The sequence below is a fragment of the Amaranthus tricolor genome, chromosome 7, assembly GCF_026212465.1.
Source record: "Amaranthus tricolor cultivar Red isolate AtriRed21 chromosome 7, ASM2621246v1, whole genome shotgun sequence".
Classification (NCBI taxonomy): Eukaryota; Viridiplantae; Streptophyta; class Magnoliopsida; order Caryophyllales; family Amaranthaceae; genus Amaranthus; species Amaranthus tricolor.
Genome location: NC_080053.1, coordinates 25780580 through 25800710, shown reverse-complemented (window position 1 = coordinate 25800710; position 20131 = coordinate 25780580). Strand labels below are relative to the sequence as shown.

The 20131-nt window shown below is 30.5% G+C and overlaps 2 protein-coding genes across 2 annotated transcripts; one reads left to right on the top strand and one right to left on the bottom strand.

The window, feature by feature from the left end:
- Positions 1 to 315: 315 nt before the first annotated feature.
- On the bottom strand, positions 316 to 6880 carry LOC130817438 (uncharacterized). Its single transcript, XM_057683144.1, has 13 exons — positions 6521 to 6880; positions 6347 to 6444; positions 4911 to 4993; positions 4630 to 4756; positions 4282 to 4345; positions 4020 to 4117; positions 3837 to 3921; positions 3227 to 3350; positions 2768 to 2869; positions 2525 to 2589; positions 1844 to 1925; positions 1661 to 1740; positions 316 to 768 (listed from the first exon to the last, which is right to left on the bottom strand). Exons 1-13 carry the CDS (start codon positions 6763 to 6765, stop codon positions 711 to 713), a joined length of 1311 nt encoding a protein of 436 aa, XP_057539127.1. The 5' UTR covers positions 6766 to 6880; the 3' UTR covers positions 316 to 710.
- Positions 6881 to 11160: 4280 nt separating this feature from the next.
- LOC130817437 (ubiquitin-conjugating enzyme E2 20-like) lies at positions 11161 to 13999 on the top strand. Its single transcript, XM_057683143.1, has 6 exons — positions 11161 to 11472; positions 12004 to 12031; positions 12117 to 12344; positions 12425 to 12488; positions 13173 to 13232; positions 13575 to 13999. Exons 1-6 carry the CDS (start codon positions 11366 to 11368, stop codon positions 13619 to 13621), a joined length of 534 nt encoding a protein of 177 aa, XP_057539126.1. The 5' UTR covers positions 11161 to 11365; the 3' UTR covers positions 13622 to 13999.
- The last annotated feature ends 6132 nt before the right edge of the window (positions 14000 to 20131 follow it).

Here is a 20131-nt window from a genome sequence, read left to right as displayed (position 1 = left end):
ATAAAAAGATACTTTCTTTGTTCTGTTTTATAAGAATTTTGCATAAAAACTAAAAAATGGGTATTATTTTATTAAAAAAAGAATCATTATAACCCTAAAAAAAATACTTTCTTTGTTCTATCTTATATTGCAATTTATTTCTAAAAGATTTTTTTTTTTAAATTTTGTGGGGGTGTAAATTGGAAAATAATTTTGTTGTCAATGATATTTTAAGAAAAGATTTGAAAAAAAAATTGATTTACAGAAGTACTTCAAAACTTTTCAATCAAACAACATTCAGCGTAAATTGTCATGGTCATGGACATCAGCCCAGTATCGAACACAAAGTCAGCGTAATTATAATAACAAATTTGCAAATTGAACATCAATCGTTGTACACATCTTAATCATTTACTAATTCCACCAGATGTTTTTTCAACAAATCTAAAAGAATGTTGACATTGCCACTTGCCAGATGCTAGAGCGATCCATTTTTACTAATCCACTCCCATGTCGAAGAAGCATAAAAGAACGCCGTTCACTGTGCACACAACTCTAGTCTTGATTTCAGAATGGTATTTAAGATGATCTGCAACCTTCTACTGTTTGCCAAGCTTTTTTAATGATTTCATGCACAGAAACAGCAAGGTAGAACGGTTGCATCATTGTAGTCCGGTGTGATCCTACATTTCAGATCCTGATAAAGGCTCATTGGTAGACGGTCGAGCACTTCAGACATATATTCCTAAACCAACCTCTTTCGGGTCAGTCTCCACCATCCAGGGAGGCCTATTCCAATAATCAGAACAGAGATCATGAAATTTGTAGAGGATTCAGCGAAACTACTATTTCTAACCCTAACTAACAGATCACGTTTGATATGAATCATTTTGTTTGGAACTTAGCTAATCAGCATGGGTGAAGCTACATTGTGGCCGGGGGAGGCCTAGCCCCCCTTGCCGATAATATAATTGTTTGTATTTTTTACTTTGACCCCCTTTACTAATATGATATAAAGCTTAAGGAGTGCAAAATATAACAAAAATTACTATAGGTTAATGGTTGGAGTAATACATTAGTAATCTAAAGTTCAGGGATCAAACCCTAATTTAAACTACTCTTAATATATTATAGACTAACAAATTTATATTAAAATGTCATTAAGATTTATCTTTTATACTTTTACATTTATCTTTTTTAGTGTGTGTGTTTATATTCTTGCTATCTTAATTTTTAGTGTGTGTGTTTATATGAAGCTAAAAACACTTTTTTTTTTCAAAAGGGATTATAGGGAAGTTTCAACTTTATTTGTTAAATACTATAATTTTTGCTATAGTTCAAGTTCCTTTCAGCCTACATGATTTTAAAATTTTCATGGTTTAACTAGTTTTTATATAGTAAATAATTTGCTAGTGTATCAACAATTTGTCCCTCCCTAATTCAAAATCATCGCTTTGCCCCTGCTAATTAGTATCGAAGTACTTTTTTGCTATGCAAAATTCTATGGAATATAGTAGTCTTTATATGAAAATCTTAAGGTATCAGTATTAATATAGGTGGTGAAGAAAATTCTTTAGATTAACTACTTAAATTCAAAAAGTGTAATATTCAATTGGGAGAAACTAACAGGAGTATATAAAGATTTGGTCAATTTAATAGCTCAGTAGTAAAGAATTTGTACTTGTTCATCACAAAGTTGATCGTTCCTTGAGCAGCACGCTCCAATAAGACACTCCGTGCCTCCAATGCGATTCCTTCAGGCTGTATACCAAAAAAAAAAAGTACATGTTAATATGTGAATGAAGAAAACATGGAGGTATCAGAAAGTTAATAAGTCGTAAGTAAAGATTCTTCAAGTATATACCTCTTCAGGAAACCATACCCCAGGCTGAGAACTACCCTCTAGGACAGCAAGGACAAATGAGGCAGTAGATACTCCAACCGATCTGTAAATGTGTAAGACAATCATATGGTGAATATATTTGGGATGAAATTAGCAATTATAAGCCTATAAAGCAATGACCCACTACAAGCAATGTGCGAAAAAGATCTCTGAACAACAGCACAAGTACACAAGATGAGGCTAGAAGATTTTTTCATCTTAAACTAGAAAAACTATTGTCCTGATTTATCACCAAGTAGCAATGCCTCAAAAATAACAGCCATGACTTGGAAACCGTGTTTTACTTTATAAAATGTAGCTCAGGATAATTTATCACTACCCACGCTCTAGTTATTTTATCAGTAAATACATGTTTATTAGTATCCATAAAATTCTACATAATAATCAATGAGCATTTAAGGATGGAAATCAGAGATGCTGATAGGTGATAGCCATTCATTTCTGAGAATTGTTTCTTAACAGCTAGAGAACAACGGTGCTTCATAAAGTAAATAATAATCTCCATCCTAAATGATTGAACAAATTTTCATTTATTCATTTGCTTGTTGATAGAAATCGATGTATTCCAACTTCCAAGTCATACAAACGTTAGAAGAGACAACTAAACCAGCATGACAGGTGACACGAAACTATAAGACTTACATAGACAATCTCTTATGTGTGAATATACCAACTGTATTGCGCCCATCTGAACATTCCAAATCAACCTGTCAAAAAGAATTATTAGAACTCATTTGTGGAATCAAACCAGGAGAAAAGCACTGCTGGATCAATCAGACAAGGCTCTGAGACATATTGAAGCACTGTTTAGCTGATAATATTTACTCTTGGAGAACTTTCAGAAGAAAATAGCAGGTATAATACTAATGATTAATAGCATCTTACCCTCATTGAGACACGCTCCCCAGCAAAACCATCAACTGCCCGAACTACCGGATCAAACAAATCAACCAACTGCTGGACTTTTTTTCTGTCCCTCAAAAACTCCTGTGCATCACAAAAAATGATTTGTGATTAAATGGCATCCGATCACCTAATTGCAGGAACCTACAGGATCTTTTGAGTATGCCGCCTAGAAATATACTACCAATGAGCACACATTTTGATTTAAGACTTGCAGCGTTCTGTGAATTGATGCTAAAATAGAATAAGGAAGCAGTAAAGCAAAGCCTCTAGCATGAATATTTAAATCTATTTATGTATGCTAAATTGAACAAATAATCAAATACATACACTCACTTTCTTAAGTACATCTCTCTAATTTAGATGATCTCTATTTACTGTTAATCCACTAGCACAACCGAGCCACAAGAAAAATTAGCAAAACAGAAAGCTATATTATACCGGTGATAGAAGGTCTGTCATAATGGCCATTCCCCAGTTCCAAAAGAAGGGTGCAGTTCCGAATCTGGCGCTGACAGTTGGTACCCCAAGAACTTCGTGAGCACTTCGTACCTCAGGCAGGTTCCTGGTGAAATATTACTTTTGCATATAAATTTGGGGAACTTCTGCAGTGCTAAATTCATGCCATAGATGACAACACAAATGAAGCGAAGCTCTAATTCTGATAGAATCTATTTAAATAGTAACCATAATTTCAGTTGCAGAAAAAGACAGACTAGTCACACCTTCTAAGCCAGAAGTGGATGCACACAAGTATGTCACAAACACGAAAGCGAATGCGGGGCTCTAGTCTTTTAGACGTCTATTAATTCCAACAAGATATGGGAGGTAATAACTAAATAAATTCAGAATTGTAGATGCATCTCATGGAATTAGCTATTGGATAAGGAGATAACAGGAAGGTTTAAACCAATTACAAACTACAAGATATACAGGATATGTGATTTTTGTTAAAGATATAAGAACTGAAAACAACGGGCATGGGAAAAAACTTAGAAATATATCTCTTTTGATGATAATAGTGCTAATAGTTGCTACTTCAGTAACTTACAGCAAAAATACATCCTTCTTTCTGACCCCTTTTCCAAAATCCACATTAAGCATCCCACTATAAGGCTTTAGCTTGACCTTTTCACCTGTTCCCAAAATAAGACATCACAAGATAAATGATGAATTCTTCTATAGTAACTGGTAATACAGTAAAAGACAAGAAACAAAATGGGAGATAGAACACCTTTATTGTAGGCAACAACCTCTTCTCCTAATAGTAAAAAGCTTGTAGATAATATTGTCGGACCAGCACCACCAGTACCCGCAGTATAGTATGAGAATCTGAGAATAACATCCAACATATAAATTTCAGTTACCTCACATAAAGACATGCCTCCATGAAGGCATAAAAAGGAATAGTCGATCAAACCAAATATTAACAGGAAAAATAAAAATAACACCAGTTACCAAATACATCATCAGATAGTCAGGAAAGGAAAAGGCACCTGAGTCTTTCAGGTTCACCCTTGCCTTCATCTCTTGCCGCACGGACAAGCTCTGCAGCCATCACTGTATAATAATTCCAGTTAAAGAAAATAAAGAAATAATGTCAATCAAACCAAACATTTGCAGTAGAAAACACATTTATTGGTTAACACTTGTCACTTAGGCTTGCTGGGTAATCCTATCTTAGGTTTTTAGCAATGTTCACATCACTAACCAAACCTTAACAATATTTAACCCTGTAACAAAAGAAATAGTTTAATTCTATAATGTCTTCAACATGTTATGCCCATGTTAAGCCAAAGTGCAGATAAAAAAGAATAATAAAAACATTGCGCAATGATAAAGACCATTGCTCACTCCAGGGTAAATCCCAGCAGTTGTGATAGCTGGAATGTTGGCAGCAATAGCATCTTCGCAGAAAGATTTGGCACGAACTGCATAACTCGTATCATCACAAACATCAATATATGCAGTCTGTAGGAAGACCCATAAAGTATGCATCAATTAAGTATCAAAAGGCATCATAAAATTTGTATCAACTCTCAAACATGGTGAACGAAATTAAGAACCAAAATGCATGATTCATCAAAATAATCATGTAAGCTCTTAGATAATTACCTCATCTCACCTTGGTACGAATAGCAGCTTCAAGTACAGTACATTTTTCTGCCTGCTGAAAAGGCCCTGCAGTATGAACTACAAGATCTACATCTGCAAAGCATGCAACTAATTTTCAATATTTCCATAATGAGTATAACACATTAGAGACCCAAGACAGGCTATCAAGACTTGACCATAGAAGTATCAAGTCAGAAAAAGTAGATTTAACAGGAACAATTATTCACTGCCTCATAGAACAACCGTGACTAGCTAGAAAAAAATCAGCTTACTAAAGTGGATTTTGCTACTTAGCAAAGTTCCAAATTAAAGCTATCCAAAATTTTGAAAACATGGTTTCCTTGAATGTTAACTAATTGTTAATTACATAGAATCTTTTTCATCAGTGAAAGTATACACATATTTTTACCACAATCCAATTCCTCTTTGTTATTGGAAAAAACCAATTTGTTCTTACAAGGGTGAGGTTGAATTCATCCAACCTCTACGCTCAGCCAAGTTAGAGCCACTTAATTGCATTAAGTGATAAAATATCGTAATTTATTCAATTCCCAGTAAATTCATAACATTCCACTCTTTCTTTCTGATAGCAACCTGATTTGGTTGCCAATGAAATAATACAACAATCATAAAAGTACCAAAATAGCAGAAAACAACCAAAGATTCAGTACACAGAAGAACGAGTAGTGAGAGAGAGATAGGTGATCAAAAAATCAACCTATTTCTAGAGTATTTACAACCATAACCGTTGGAGTTAGTAACTTGAGAGTGCACCACGGTGTAATAATATGGTTTTCGGGTCATTAGGAGATATGTACGTTGAGGAAGTACAAGGTGATGAGTCACTTAAAATTGCAGCATGGTGCTCGAACAAGGCACCAAAACACCTTGAGTAAGGCAGCGAAATGAATAAGTCAATAATAGATTGAGGGGTTCTGATCTAGATGTGCTCGAACAAGCAGTGGTCAGCCTGATGCTCTCTGTTTTCTGTTTCTTCAGTTTTGCAGCTGGTTTTTTAATTAATTTGTGACATGGGAATTCTTCCCAATCATTAGCTACCAACTCCTACTTTAAAAGGAATGCTCTACACTAACCTAGTAATCATTCTAAACTAATACATGGCCTACTTTCTTCTCTCTCTTTTCTAGTGTAATCGTCCTTTGTATTGAGTTTTTTGAACTCTATTGACTACCATTAAGCAAAGCTAACACTATCGAGGACGTAAACCAAGTTGGCTAAACCACGTAAAAGTTTGTATCTTTGTTTATTATTGCACTTATTTCCTATTGTTCATTCCTAGTTCATTGATGATGGAGAGTCTTCCTACTATTTTTCTTCGGTGATTTTAGGGATAAAGCAACAAGCCAACAACCTTTAGGCCCTAATATTGTTGCATTTCAATAACCAAGCACAATTATAGGAAAGAAAAAAGTCTCAAAACATTACCTTGTAAAGAAGCTTCTAATGCATTTATATTGTTGATATCAACCTCAACAAATTCCGATTTCTCGCCAAGCTTTTTCACCATTTCTGCACCTTTCTCACTTCAAAAACAGCACAAAATCAACAAATACTTCCAAAAAAATTCAATCAAAAACAAATTCAACATAAAATCTTTACCGATTACGACCACCGACAATGATCTGAAGCTCCGGAGAAAGTTTCGATAACGCGACTGCAGTGGAACCACCGACTCTTCCAGTACCGCCTAAAATCAAAACCCTAGAATTTCGAATTTTATCATCGTAACTTGAAAATTCAATTTTCGGCTTATTGATAACTTCCCTCTCCTTAACTGAGTTTGCAACCGCCATTAACGGCGGCGCGAAGGTTTTCAAGTGAATCAGCGAAAAACCTCCCGCCATTTTTGTCACTCCCCCTGAGAAATGAATGACGGAAATTTTGTTTGGATGGATGGAAAGACCGTTCGTTAAACAGCGAAAAAATGGATTAGTTGATTCAGTTATCTTTGTTAGTGATGTGGCGGTTTTTGGATGGATGGTTTAGAGTTTGTATACGTGTACATTTTCAATGTACATGATCAAAAAACTATACAAATACTCGCAGTCCGTTTAGTAAGTGGTAATAAACTGTGGTAATAAAAATGAAAAATTAGAGTAATTTTGGTTGAAAAATCTCTTGTTTACCATTCATTTTAATGCATTATCATTAGAAGGAGTGTTATTAAGTGGTAATGAAAATTTGTAAATAAAAAAACTTTTTTGTCTTTAAAGTTTTATTACCATAGGAATGATATGAAACTTTTATAAAATTTTACACTATAAATCATTCCTATTACCACCATTAAATACTACAAACAAAACAGGTCGTTAATACACATTCTTTTATTAATTTAAATTAAATACTTTTATATCATTATTTTTGCTAAATAATAATAATAAATATATAAATGTCTATTTTACCGTAATTTTTTTCTACTCCATTTCTCAATACAAACAAGTATTGTATGAAAGTCTCACCTTGAGACGAACTTATATAATCAATTAATTTCTCTAATTTATCACTTTAAAATTATAAGTAATCACTTTAAATTTATAACTAAACATTTGTATTATAAGGCTAAACTTGGCTATTTTCAAATTATAAGCGATCAAGAGTTTAATTACTCAATCAAAATCTGATATGTTTTTCCTTCTGGATCGAGAAATGTGAAAGATCCTGAGAATCGCGCCTAAAATCATCCCAAGTGCTGCTAATGTGGCTACTAAACTATTTCTTTGGAAAGCTCCTACTAAGATGAGAAATTCCCGATAAAGCAGGTAATTTTCCACATTTGATTTGAGTCTATAATATGTACTCATAGTCAAATAAATTTGAGTTTATTAAAAATAAAGAAGCATTTAAAAAAAAAAGATTCAAAATTTTCTCAACAATAATCAAAATTTTATTTTATGGAAGGCTACAATTGATTTTATTTTGCATTATTATTTTTTGATTAAGGTGATTGTATTATTTATTTTATAATTTATCTTAGAAAACTATGTATTGAATATTGTAAAATTACTACTGAAATTTACTTAATAAATTAAATTAAATAATTATAAACTTAATATTTGAAATTAATTAAAATAACAAATTGTATTCTGACATTACTTTCGGATCAATAATACTTAGCTACCAAATTAAACAGTTACAACTACCCCCATTTACCTCAATGGCTATTGTTATCCATAGCTACTCAGACAGTTAACTATTATTGTTATAAATGGTGTGACTTGAGTGCACATTTGATGTGTACATTCATGTGTGTCTTTTGAGATGAAATCCTATGAGTGTGTTAATGTGGGTGTTTAAATTGGTAACTTAATTTTTGTAGTGTTTAAAGTGTGATTTAATACTTGAAGTAATCATGGAAATAATGTGTCTTGATAATGTTTAATGAAGAAGTGCAAAAGATTCTTTGAAGATGCTTTGTTATGTTTAGTTGAGCAGAAACTGACAGAAGGGATACTGAAGGTCGCTCGACCGAGTGAGCCCTTGAGTGGGTTGAGCGAACAAACAGAATACATTCAGTAACCTGTTGTAGCCCACTTGACCAGGCCGCTCGACCAAGCGAGCCTCTATTCTGGTAGAGTGGATCTTCTAACGATTCATAAGCTGCTGTTTTTCGTCCCTTTAACTTCTTGGAGCAGTTTCAAAGTGGTTAATACTCAAAATTAAGGTTGTAATCTCATTGAATGTACTTAGTATTATAAATAGAGAGCTCTCATGCTCATCCAAGACATATCAAACACATCAAACACAACCCCTAAGCCAAACACATAGCCTTTTGTTTTGTCTCTTATTAAATTGTAATACTTCATTTGTTAGAGTGTTTTACTCTATTGAAATAATATAAACAAGAAACTACACAACACAGGGGACGTAGCCATCATTGGGTGAACCTCTTTAAATCATTGTGTCATTTTGCAAATTTTATCTTATCAAACGTTTGTTATTTCTTTCAAATTGTTATCATTCATCAAAGTTCTTAACATCGTACCGATCTTACAAATTATTTCAGTTATCTCACAATTATACTTTGTGCCAAACTAGCTTTACATCATATCATATCATATATAGTTATAAAATCAAGGGAAATTTCATATGGTAGCATCCAGTTTTTACGAAACACCAGTGGTAGCACTTTTGTAAGATTTTTCCACATAGTAGCATCCAGTTTATGCGCTATCTAACTGCCGTTTATGCGCTATCTAACTGCCGTAGCATTTTCCGTTAAATTCTTGTTAATTTCCGTTTAATTTATCATTTTGTAAGATTTTGCCACATGGTAGCATCCGGTTTTTACTCAAATGTTTAATTCACCGATTAATTTATCAATCCCCTTAAATGTTGTAACAATTAAGTAGATATGTATTAGTGCTTGGAATGCACCTTTTGAACTTATGAAATGCACCTTTTAAGCTTATAAAATACACCTTTTGAATTATTTATTAGTGTTTGTAATACACCTTTGAACTTTATAATACCAATAATTTGAATGAAAATAAAATTGTTACAACATTTAAGGGCGTTGATAAATTAATTGATGAATAAAACGTGTACATGATGAGTTAAATACTTGAGAGCAAAAATTGGATGCTACCATGTGAAAAAATCTTACAAAATGATGAATTAAATAAGAATTAACAAGAATTTAACGGAAAATGCTACGGCAGTTAGATAGTACATAAATTAGATGCTATCATGTGAAAAAATCTTACAAAAATACTATTATTGACAATTTATAAAACTTAGATGCTACCATGTCAAATTTACCTAAAATCAAATACAATCAAATATGTACTTATAAATGTCCGCTGCTATATATGCTATAGTGTCATTAAGTCAGCTAGTTTCTTAATAACAAGGTAATATGAGGATAGATTGTATGCGCCTTGGCCACTCCTGGGCTCATTGCAAATAGAAAACAATAATTAATTTAACAATAAAAATAAACCAACATTGATTATTATTTAAAATTTAATTTCATTCATTAATATTTATTAAATCGATGAGAATTAAAAGGTTTGAATGAGTTGAGATAAATTTATTTGGGGAGGAGTAGTTTTGAAAAAAATAAAAAAAGTTGACAAAATTTAAGAAGTGTAAACATTAATACTTCTAATGAAAACATGTTTGTGTTACCCCATCTTGACTATGTTACATCATATTTTTGTAAATATTTTTTAAAAATGGTGGAAACATTAAAAATTGCATAGATAGAATTATAAGATTGAAAAAAAATAACAAAAAAATATAAATAAAAGTTTTTGAAAAATGGAGGAATGAAAGTTAAAATAAGATGAATCAAATAAAACTTAAATGATTTTAAGAGATTACACTATTCATAAAATATAAGAGTATATTTAATAGTGACAAAAATATTTGGTATTCCTATAAAAACGAAAAAACATTTGAGTTTAAGGAGTAATATGATAAAAAGAAGTAATTGAAGTAAGAGAATATCTTAGCTTCAGTTTTTCATACAAACCAAAATTTAAAACCAAATGCAAAATATTAGGAGAGAAAAATATTAAAATATTCTCACTAATTTATAGAAAAAGAGACATTTACTTTTTGATACTATTTACTTATTACTCATAATTTGTATTTTATTCTTAATCTATAATTTAAATATAGTCGAATGAGATCTTGTTTGATTCGTCTCAATACAAAAATTATTAATATTCATTTTTTATAATATTTCGTTAAATATAATAAGAGATACTAAACATTAAATAAGTACATTGAATAGGGTGAAAAATATATATCCCCTTTTTGGAGGGAGTAATTAAAACTTTTGGTTACCACTAAATATTCTCTTTTAAGTACATTATGATTTTGCAAAATTTATTAATCTTAGTAGGTCAAAGAAACATTGTTTCATCTCAAAAAAGCAACATTATTTGATTTTCAATACTGTGAATAGTCAAAAGTTCCTTAAAAAATTTTAACGCCAAAGCAATCGGTTGAAAATAATGTATATAGTGTTTAAGGTTAAATATCCCGATACTTAGAGTGTACAAAGTTAAATGATAATTAAGGTATTTTGAGTCAATTGGTAATAATTAGGAGTATTTTATACAAATGTTCCATTTAAATAAAAGGAAAACAAAAAAACGAATATTAAAAACTAGCCGTTGGAAAAGGACGCGTAGAATGACTACGCCGCTTAGCTCTAACGTTCTAAAAGCCACAAAAAGCATTTAAATATAATCCCTTCTCTTTTTCTTTTTTTTTTTATTATTAAAATCTGTGTTTAAATCCCACACAATCAATCATCTTTTTCACGTACCTCTCTTCATCCATTCTTTCTCTCTCTATAACAACAACAAAGAAGAAGAAGAAGAAGAAGAAGAAGAAGAAAGAGATTGATTTTCAAATTTTAATTCATACTTCTTTGAATCTCTTTTTCTTCTTCTTTGAATCAACGATTGATATTCCTTTTCTATTTCAATTTTAATGGCGACGATGAACAGTGGATACTCAAGCAATTCTCCGGCTGTTCTTCCGGCGAAACAAAACGTCGCTCCTGCTAAAGCCGCTGATACACAATCTGTTCTTAAAAGGTCTATTTTCTTTCTTTTTAATCAATTTTTATATTTTTCTTCACATTGTGTTTCTTTGTTTTCATGAATGGGTATATTTCGCATATAAGAGATTTTTGATTATTTTTTGACTGCCAACCATTATTTAAAGTTAATTTTCTCGATTTGGATTTTTATTAGATTGGCTTAATTTTTTGTGGGTTTTGTAACTGAGGAACTGAATTTCGATTAGGGTTTTCAATTACTCCTTTCTAAGGAGTATGTAAATATATATCAACTCTTTAGAATATTGGAGATTCGATTACCATCCATCATTAATTTGGATTCATTTATCTGAGTTTTGATTAGATTAGCTTAATTTTGTGGTTTCTTATCGTTTAGTAATTGAAATTTTATTAGGGTTTCCAATTGGGGGTTCAAAAATTTCCCCCCTTTTTTCCATGTTGATTTAACTGGGTTTCAATCAAATTAGCTTAATTTATGATCAAAAATTAGCTTAAACCTTTTCCTCCATTTTCTAATAAGTTCCTTTTTCTTGTGTTTATGCAACAGATTGCAGTCTGAACTAATGTCCCTTATGGTAACTAAATTCTAATTATTTATTAATTCAACCAAATCATAATTAATTATCTGAACTTATAAATTTTATTTTCTGATGGAATCAGATGAGTGGTGATCCAGGAATATCAGCATTTCCTGAGGAAGACAACATATTCAGTTGGAAAGGGACAATTGAAGGAAGCAAAGAAACTGTTTTTGAAGGCACTGAATACAAACTTTCACTTACTTTTCCGGCAGATTATCCCTTTAAACCACCTAAAGTGAAGTTCGAGACCGGTTGTTTCCACCCTAATGTGGATGTTTATGGAAACATTTGTTTGGACATCCTTCAGGTTAATTTTTGATTTATCCCTTCACTAGTTATGATTTAAGTTCAATAATCTGATAGATGTTCTGTTCAATGTTGATGTAGGACAAATGGTCTTCTGCTTATGATGTAAGAACTATATTGCTCTCTATCCAAAGTCTGCTTGGAGGTAATTTCAATTCTCCTTTTTTCTTTTTACTGTTTAGAATATAACATATCCTCTTAACAAAACTATAACCATCGGCTTAAGTTTTTGGTTGTGTTGATTTCTTGACATGGTATTAGAAGCCTGTGTGATAAGAGGTTACGGGTTCAAATCTCAACCACCCCTCATTTAAGTGGAATATTCGGTGCTTGTGTGTATCCATACTTCTAAACCCTATGGGCTCTCATGTGAGGGGCGTGTTAGAGTATATAACATATTTTGGGGTTTGAACTTTCAGTTTAAGCTTTTGGTTTTTTGGTTTAGTTGGTTCTATGACAATTTCTCGCTTCGTTATAGTTTTGTTACACTTTGACCGAGACCGAGAACACTGAGCGCTTTTTGGTCAAAATTTGACAAACAAAAAATGAAGGGTTTTTGGTATGTTAGTGCTCAAAAAAATGTTCTTTTGTTGAGCTAAATGAAGCATCTTTAATGCATCCTAATCAAAGTGCAAAAGGCCAAACTAAACAAAACAGCCCCAAAAGGGGCAAACAACCAAGAACCTAAATGAACTCAAACCAAAAAATGTTTGTCCTACTTATTATTTATTTTTTGATTTAAGTTTGGTATTTGAATGTGATCAATTTTTTTGATGAGATTAATTTCAAATATCTAATCTTTGAGAGTTGGTTTTAATTGCAATTACAGAGCCTAATACCAGCTCACCATTAAACACACAAGCAGCCGCACTTTGGAGCAATCAAGAAGGTTGGTAAACTAACTGTGTTTGATTCTTTTTCTTGTTCTTGATGATGGGTTTATTATTTAGTATTACTTCCTCTGTTTCATTATACTTCTATATTTGACTTTTTATACAATCAAATACTTTATTTTGATCATTTATATTATGAAAGTATGTAATCAAATACAATATTTTTTTCTTACACATTAGCCGCAATATATAGAATAAGCTTGAATGATGAAAAGTGTCGTAGTGATAATTTTGAACAATATGAAGTAATATTATTATGTTGATGATGGGTTTATTATTTGGTATTATATTATTGAATATATTTTGATTGAATTTGGTGGATTTAATTGGTTTTGCAGAATATAGAAAAATGGTGAAAAAGCTTTACAAGCCATCAACAGTTTAGGATTGGTGAGTGTTAGATGTTAGATGATGATAAAGTTGGGTGGTTTGGGAGCACAATTGATTGAGTGTTCAAACCAAAAGACAAAATTCTACCTGTTTACAACGATTGTGCCAATCATTTGTTCTGTTGCGCAAGTGAAAAGTATTGTTCTATGGCAATTCACAATATATTTTTTTCTTTAATAACCAAAATTTGTGTTACGCCTCCACTTTGTTTATGTTAGAAAGATACTACGAATTTTAGGATGTACCTTTATGTTTTAAATATAATATACTCCTTGAGTGCTACTGGTTTTGCTGGTGGTTGTTTCAATTGTAGTCTCTACACTTTCTTAACAAGTTATATCTTTAAATATGCTTAAATTATTATTGTGCAAAATATTGCCTCCAGGTAATAATTCAATACATAGATATCATTTGATTTTATTTTTGATTTACCCATCAGTTGACAATGAACTCTGAGAACGGTTCTTTATGTTCAATAACTTTTATCTATAAATCTAGTAAGATCTCAAGTCTAGATGTTAAAAAATTATTTTTATTTTGTGTTGTTTTAATTTAAAATATACGGTATTACTTTGCCAGTAGGCGTTACAGTAAGATCAGCTTGGTTATTAAGGTTGTAAAATTCTATGTTAGGAAAGTTTCATGTCTTGATAGTAGAAAAGGATTGTGTGGCCTAAAGGCGAAGTATTTAAGAGGGATGAAAATGGCAAGTTCTAAAGGAGTTGGTTGCTGCTTTGGGTTCACGGTTTAACTGTGAATTCCTAGCTTGCTTTTTACAAACTCGACCCCTTTTAAACTCATTGGTCAATTTATCATTTATCCATTAATGAAATGATATGACGATTTAATCTTTAAATATTCACACCCGAAATGTCAAGAACACCCAACCCTATTCGATCTCATCAAGTCTAATAATATAAAAAAATCTCCGGTCATCATTGAAACAGTCGCATTCTTATGAGATTTCATTAGTCCTTTTTAGCGCTTAATATATATATATATATATATATATATATATATATATATATATATATATATATATATATATATATATATTCGTTACTAATTATAATTTAATTAGTGATGGTAGTAAATTGAAAATTTTCTACGATGATTAGAACTTTGTTAATTCGTAATGTGGTTATGAATTATAACAAGTAACGTAAACTTTGGAGGTAAAACTTAAAATTGAACAATTACTCATAACAGTTCGAGAAAATTTTAACTATTACCTGAGCATATTATTTAACCATGATGGGAGTAAATTATATATTTCATACACATATACAAGTGATTTTTAAACATGAAGTACATGTTACATAACTTTTTACACGTACAACAATTTTTACCCACACCTTAAACTATCTTAGATAAACCTTTCCTACACTGTAATAGATCAAATTGGGGACAAAGATCACCTCCCAACAACTAAAACCAAGCAGATATAGCTACCCCATTTTCCTCCATTGCCTGCTCTTTATTCACTTACACACACAAGCTAAATGTTCTACCTAAGACCCCCTCTTGTCCTAATCAATATTGGGCATCATTAAATGCATGCAAAGACCAAATACAAGGGCCAAAGAATATAATTTCTCCTGTAGAAAATCAGCTCCTCTTTCATCTTCATTTCACTCATAAATTGTCATTTAATACACTCACAAACTCATTCAAACAACTTCCCTCAAATACCTCTACAAGTCCTACATTTTTCTACTTCAAAATCTCACTAAAACCACATGAAAACACCCATTTAGAGCATACTAGCTGCTTTCCAGATTAATAAAATCATTACTTGTATAAATCTATAAAAGTTGAAAACTAAGAAAATTTATTTCCGCAAACTTATAAATTTTCTTACTTTAAGAATTTAAGTAAAATTATGGGACTTGATTAAGTATGTTGCTCAACATAATAAGTACACTCCAAATATGTTTAAATCATCACAAGAATTAGTTTAACAACTCCAACTAAGGAAAGTTAAGTGCATGTTAGAAATCCAAAATTATTATTAATTTTTGGATGAATGCAATATGTTTAGTTGACAAGTTGGAGTTGAGACTTGAATGACAAGGACCCGAAGTTGGAACCACTTCTAAGAACGCATAGGAGCTTACGTGGGAGCTTACGGAATAATTATATAGGCTTGGAGTTGAGATATGTCACATGGGGTGATTTTTGAAGGATTTAAGAACAAGTTGGGAAAGTTGTGTGTATAAACTTGTTTTTTTTAAATAAAATTCCCAAAGAGAAGTTCTTAAATCTTGAAAATTGATGTCAAAATGATAATTTTGAGTATGAAATAATTTATTACATGTACTATTATTGTGGGCATCATGCATGTTGATTTTATGAATTGTTGTATGTTTAAAGGAATGTTTAACACTACTTTGTGAAAGTTATTGTGATTGAAATGATTATATGAACTTTGAAAATATTTGAAATTTATTTTAAAAGTAATTTCCAGTAGCTATATGTTAAGAAAATTTCTTGAATATTTTTTGTTGTTGAAATTATTCGTTAAATTGATATTTTAATGGATTTTAAGGTGTTAAATACTCTTATTATAAAACATGGTATTAGATAAACTCTTCATCATCAAAAATAATTAATAAAAACATATTATAATGTGTCACACAAGATTTGGCCAGAATATATTTAGTTTGGAATTTTTCATGATTTTTGAGTAATCGTTGAATTGTTTATCTATAAATTGTAAAATAGTAAAATATAAAATAATTACTAAATAAAGGCATATGAACTAAATTTTTATCACATACTCATATGGAGAGTATGTAAAATTAATAAAATTTTGGGAAGATTTTGTTGACATTTAAGAACCTTAATAAATTTTACTCGCTCATTAATAATCGGTAAGTTAGAAAACGGTAAAATATAAAATAAATATTAAATGACATTTTTTGGACATGAAAATTTTATTAGAAACGCATATAAACATGAGATACATGTACAAAAATTTATATGGATTTTCTGACCATATATGGACTTAATTAAATACTATTCGTTTTATCGGTAAAATAACAAAATTATGTATTAAAAATACCTCAAGTGATTTGTAATGGTTATTTAAAATTTTATATCCCTTAAAATAGTTTCTGGAACATCATAGAATTTTTATATTATTTTATTCGAACTTAAATAATTTTAAATCGATTTTATTTTATTTATCGATAAAATGCTTATACAAAATAATAAATATCATACGTAACTTTTACAAGTTTAAATGGGCTAATAAAAGTGTTATATTATTAATTATTTACTAATTTTTCAAATTAATAGAAAATATTTATTTATTAAAAGGTGTAATATTGTTAATTAAATTTGGGTATAAATAGACCTATATCAAAAATTTATAATTATATTAATAACCTACTGCCTCATAGTATAAAATAAGTTTAACTTAGATGATTTATAAATTTTACGGATTTAAGACACCATTTAAATAACGGTAAATACCTAAATTGTCGAAAATAATCGTAAGATCGTTATAAATTCGCATAACCAATTATAATCTAATGGGATAACCTTAAATTCATTTTAAATAAGGTATTATAATGAATTGATTAATTTGGGCCTTGTTGGAGAATTAATATATATTTTGTAAATCAATCATCGATTTTATTACAGGCAAAACTATCTCGTATTTAAGAAAATAATGTTTTATGAAATCTTCGATAATGATTTTATAGACTTATGAATTATATTCTAGTTGTTTTGATTGAATTTCAAAATTCTTTTAAGTTATATTTACTTTAGGAAGGATTGAAACGAAACATTTTAGTGGTTTTCTTTGAAAAATCATATTGAACTTTAATCAGTTTTTGTTAAGATGCATTTTCATACATGCTAGTGATGCCCCAATTTAATACAAAGTAGGGGTGTTTAAAATTGGGTACCGGGTCTACCCGGATCCGGAAATCCGGGTACCCGATTTTTCGAGTACCTAAAAATGTGACCCAGTTCCAACCCGGTTTAAACCTGGTATCCGGATTTTGGATACCCGGTTTTGTCTATTTCCTAACGAATTGTGTTTTTTTTTTCCTTATTTCTTTTAACATTTTTTTTATATAAAATACAAATTCTAAGTTGTTTACATGATAGATTTAATTAATTTAGAATTTTAGTGGATATAAGTTGTTTACATGATAGATTTACCTAATTAAGAATTTTATTTTTTAAAAAAATTGGAGCTAAATTAGGCAAAATATTTATGTAATTTATTTTAACAATTTCATACTAACTTAGAATTTGTTACATATAATTGAATGAAAAAGTGATGTGTTTGATAAATAATTTTAAAAATTCAATATTTAATTTTTTCTTAAAAAAATCATGTATTTGATAAATTTAATCACGATAATATATACTTACATATTCTATGAAGTAATATTTTTATATATTCTATATTAATATATCCGTGCATTGTACGGGTTTTTATACTAGTAATAAGATGAAACTAAGTAACGCAATATCTTTACTAACTAGTTATTACTTTGGTGATCCTAATTAAATTCTAATTATCAAGGATAATTTTTGTAAATTTACAATCTAATTGCCAATACCACATTAAGAATAAGTCAAATTCTTGAGCTGATCATCGGATTAGATATTTTATGAAACATGCTATCAATCTAATAATTACTGAAAACACTTATTTTGAAATACGTTGTTTGAAATATGATTTAAGGACAATAAAAAAATATTATTTAACACATTACTTTGAATTTTAACACATTTAATTTTCTTAGGGTAAAATGATTATAATATATTAATTATATCAGATATATTAAGAATAAGCATTTTAATTTTTATTTTTTTTTTAAAAAAAAGGGATACCGGGTACCCGGTTTTACTAAAATAGATATTCGAATCCCCAAATATCCAGTTTATAAACCGGGTACCCGGTCCGAAATACCTGATTTTGACAAATCGGGTTAATTATCCGGTTTTTTAAACCGGATAGCGTATAATCCGGGTCGAGTTTTAAAAACCGGGTTTTTTTGAACACCCCTAATACAAAGGTTATGTTTGATGATATGATTATGCTAAACATGTTTTACCCATGTGGAAAAGATTATGATTTGATTTTGCTAAGTCGCAAATAAAAGTATGTTTTGCTATATTCCAAATAAAAGATGTTTATCATATGGAAAAAGTTGATATTTTTGACTTTCAAATGCTATTGAAATTACAAGATTTATATTATATACAAAAATACTTTAGCCTAAATGGCCGGTACATATGCCACGGCAAATATTGTGTGCATGATTAAACGGCTCACCAACGCTGTGCGCGTATTGTTCACAATACCATTGTGTTACACTTGCCGAACACGTCGCGGACGGTAGAGCGACTACCAAACGAGTCACAGGATGACTCATAGAGTACCCATGCAAACTTATGATATGTGTTTGAAATTGATTTGAATCCATTGATCTTATGATTTATAATGAAAAATGAGAATTTAAAATGACTATAAAACCATTGAACTGGGTTTAAATGATAATATGATTTATCAAATGAACAGACATATTTCAAAATGAATTTACTCAAATTAAAAAGGTTTTAATAACTTGTTTGACTGACACTAGTGTGTTTATATTCAGCCTTTTTATTGATACTGTGCTTTGTATATTTTTCTAATGGTTTTATTTTTAGAGTAAACCCCTATGGCACCTCGACGGAGAATGGATATGCGAGCGGAAGATGAACCCTAGTTGGAGTATGATTCCCCTTTTGTTTAGATCTCTTTATTGTATTTGAGAGACTATTAGTTTAGTTGTTTACGTTTGGACTATTTTAAGGATGTAATTTAAACTTTGGACTTATTTCGATTTGGTTGTAATTTTCCTTTATTTTGAACAGGTAAGACTTTTGTTATATTGCATTGGTTTAACCTTTAAGTAACCCCTTATTTGTGTCGATAAAATTAAGCTTCCGCTTGATTAATACTAAATTCCGGTTAGTGTTTGCCTTTATAATTCGAGGCGGTTACAATCATCTTATTTCATCATCATTCAAGCCTTCACTCATCCATTCTTAACCGGAAACCATAAGTGTAATTGTTTGCTTGTTTAGGATTATGTTAGGCCTTAGTGAATAGGCACACAAAAGCCAAAATTTAATTAGAATTGCTTAAGTTGAATCTGTTATATTATAATCTACAAATGTAACAGCATCTTGATGGACAATCATGAGTTTTTCAAGACGGACAAGGCTTCTTTGGTAGTAGCTGAGATTACTGCATCTGAGGCCTTAGGCAAGTAATAGTATTTTCCTGCACAAAAAATTTAAATTTGTATCAGTATTCACTAATCAGGATGTTTGGGTTTCAACCTCCACTAAGCGCAGCTATCAGCTTGGGTTTTTTTGACTGCGCGCATCCTCTTTACATTTAAAGTTGAGTTTTACATTTATAGTGCATTTTATTGATTTATTAAAGTGTACATTTGGAGTACATTTAGTAGCACCTTTGCCTAATCAG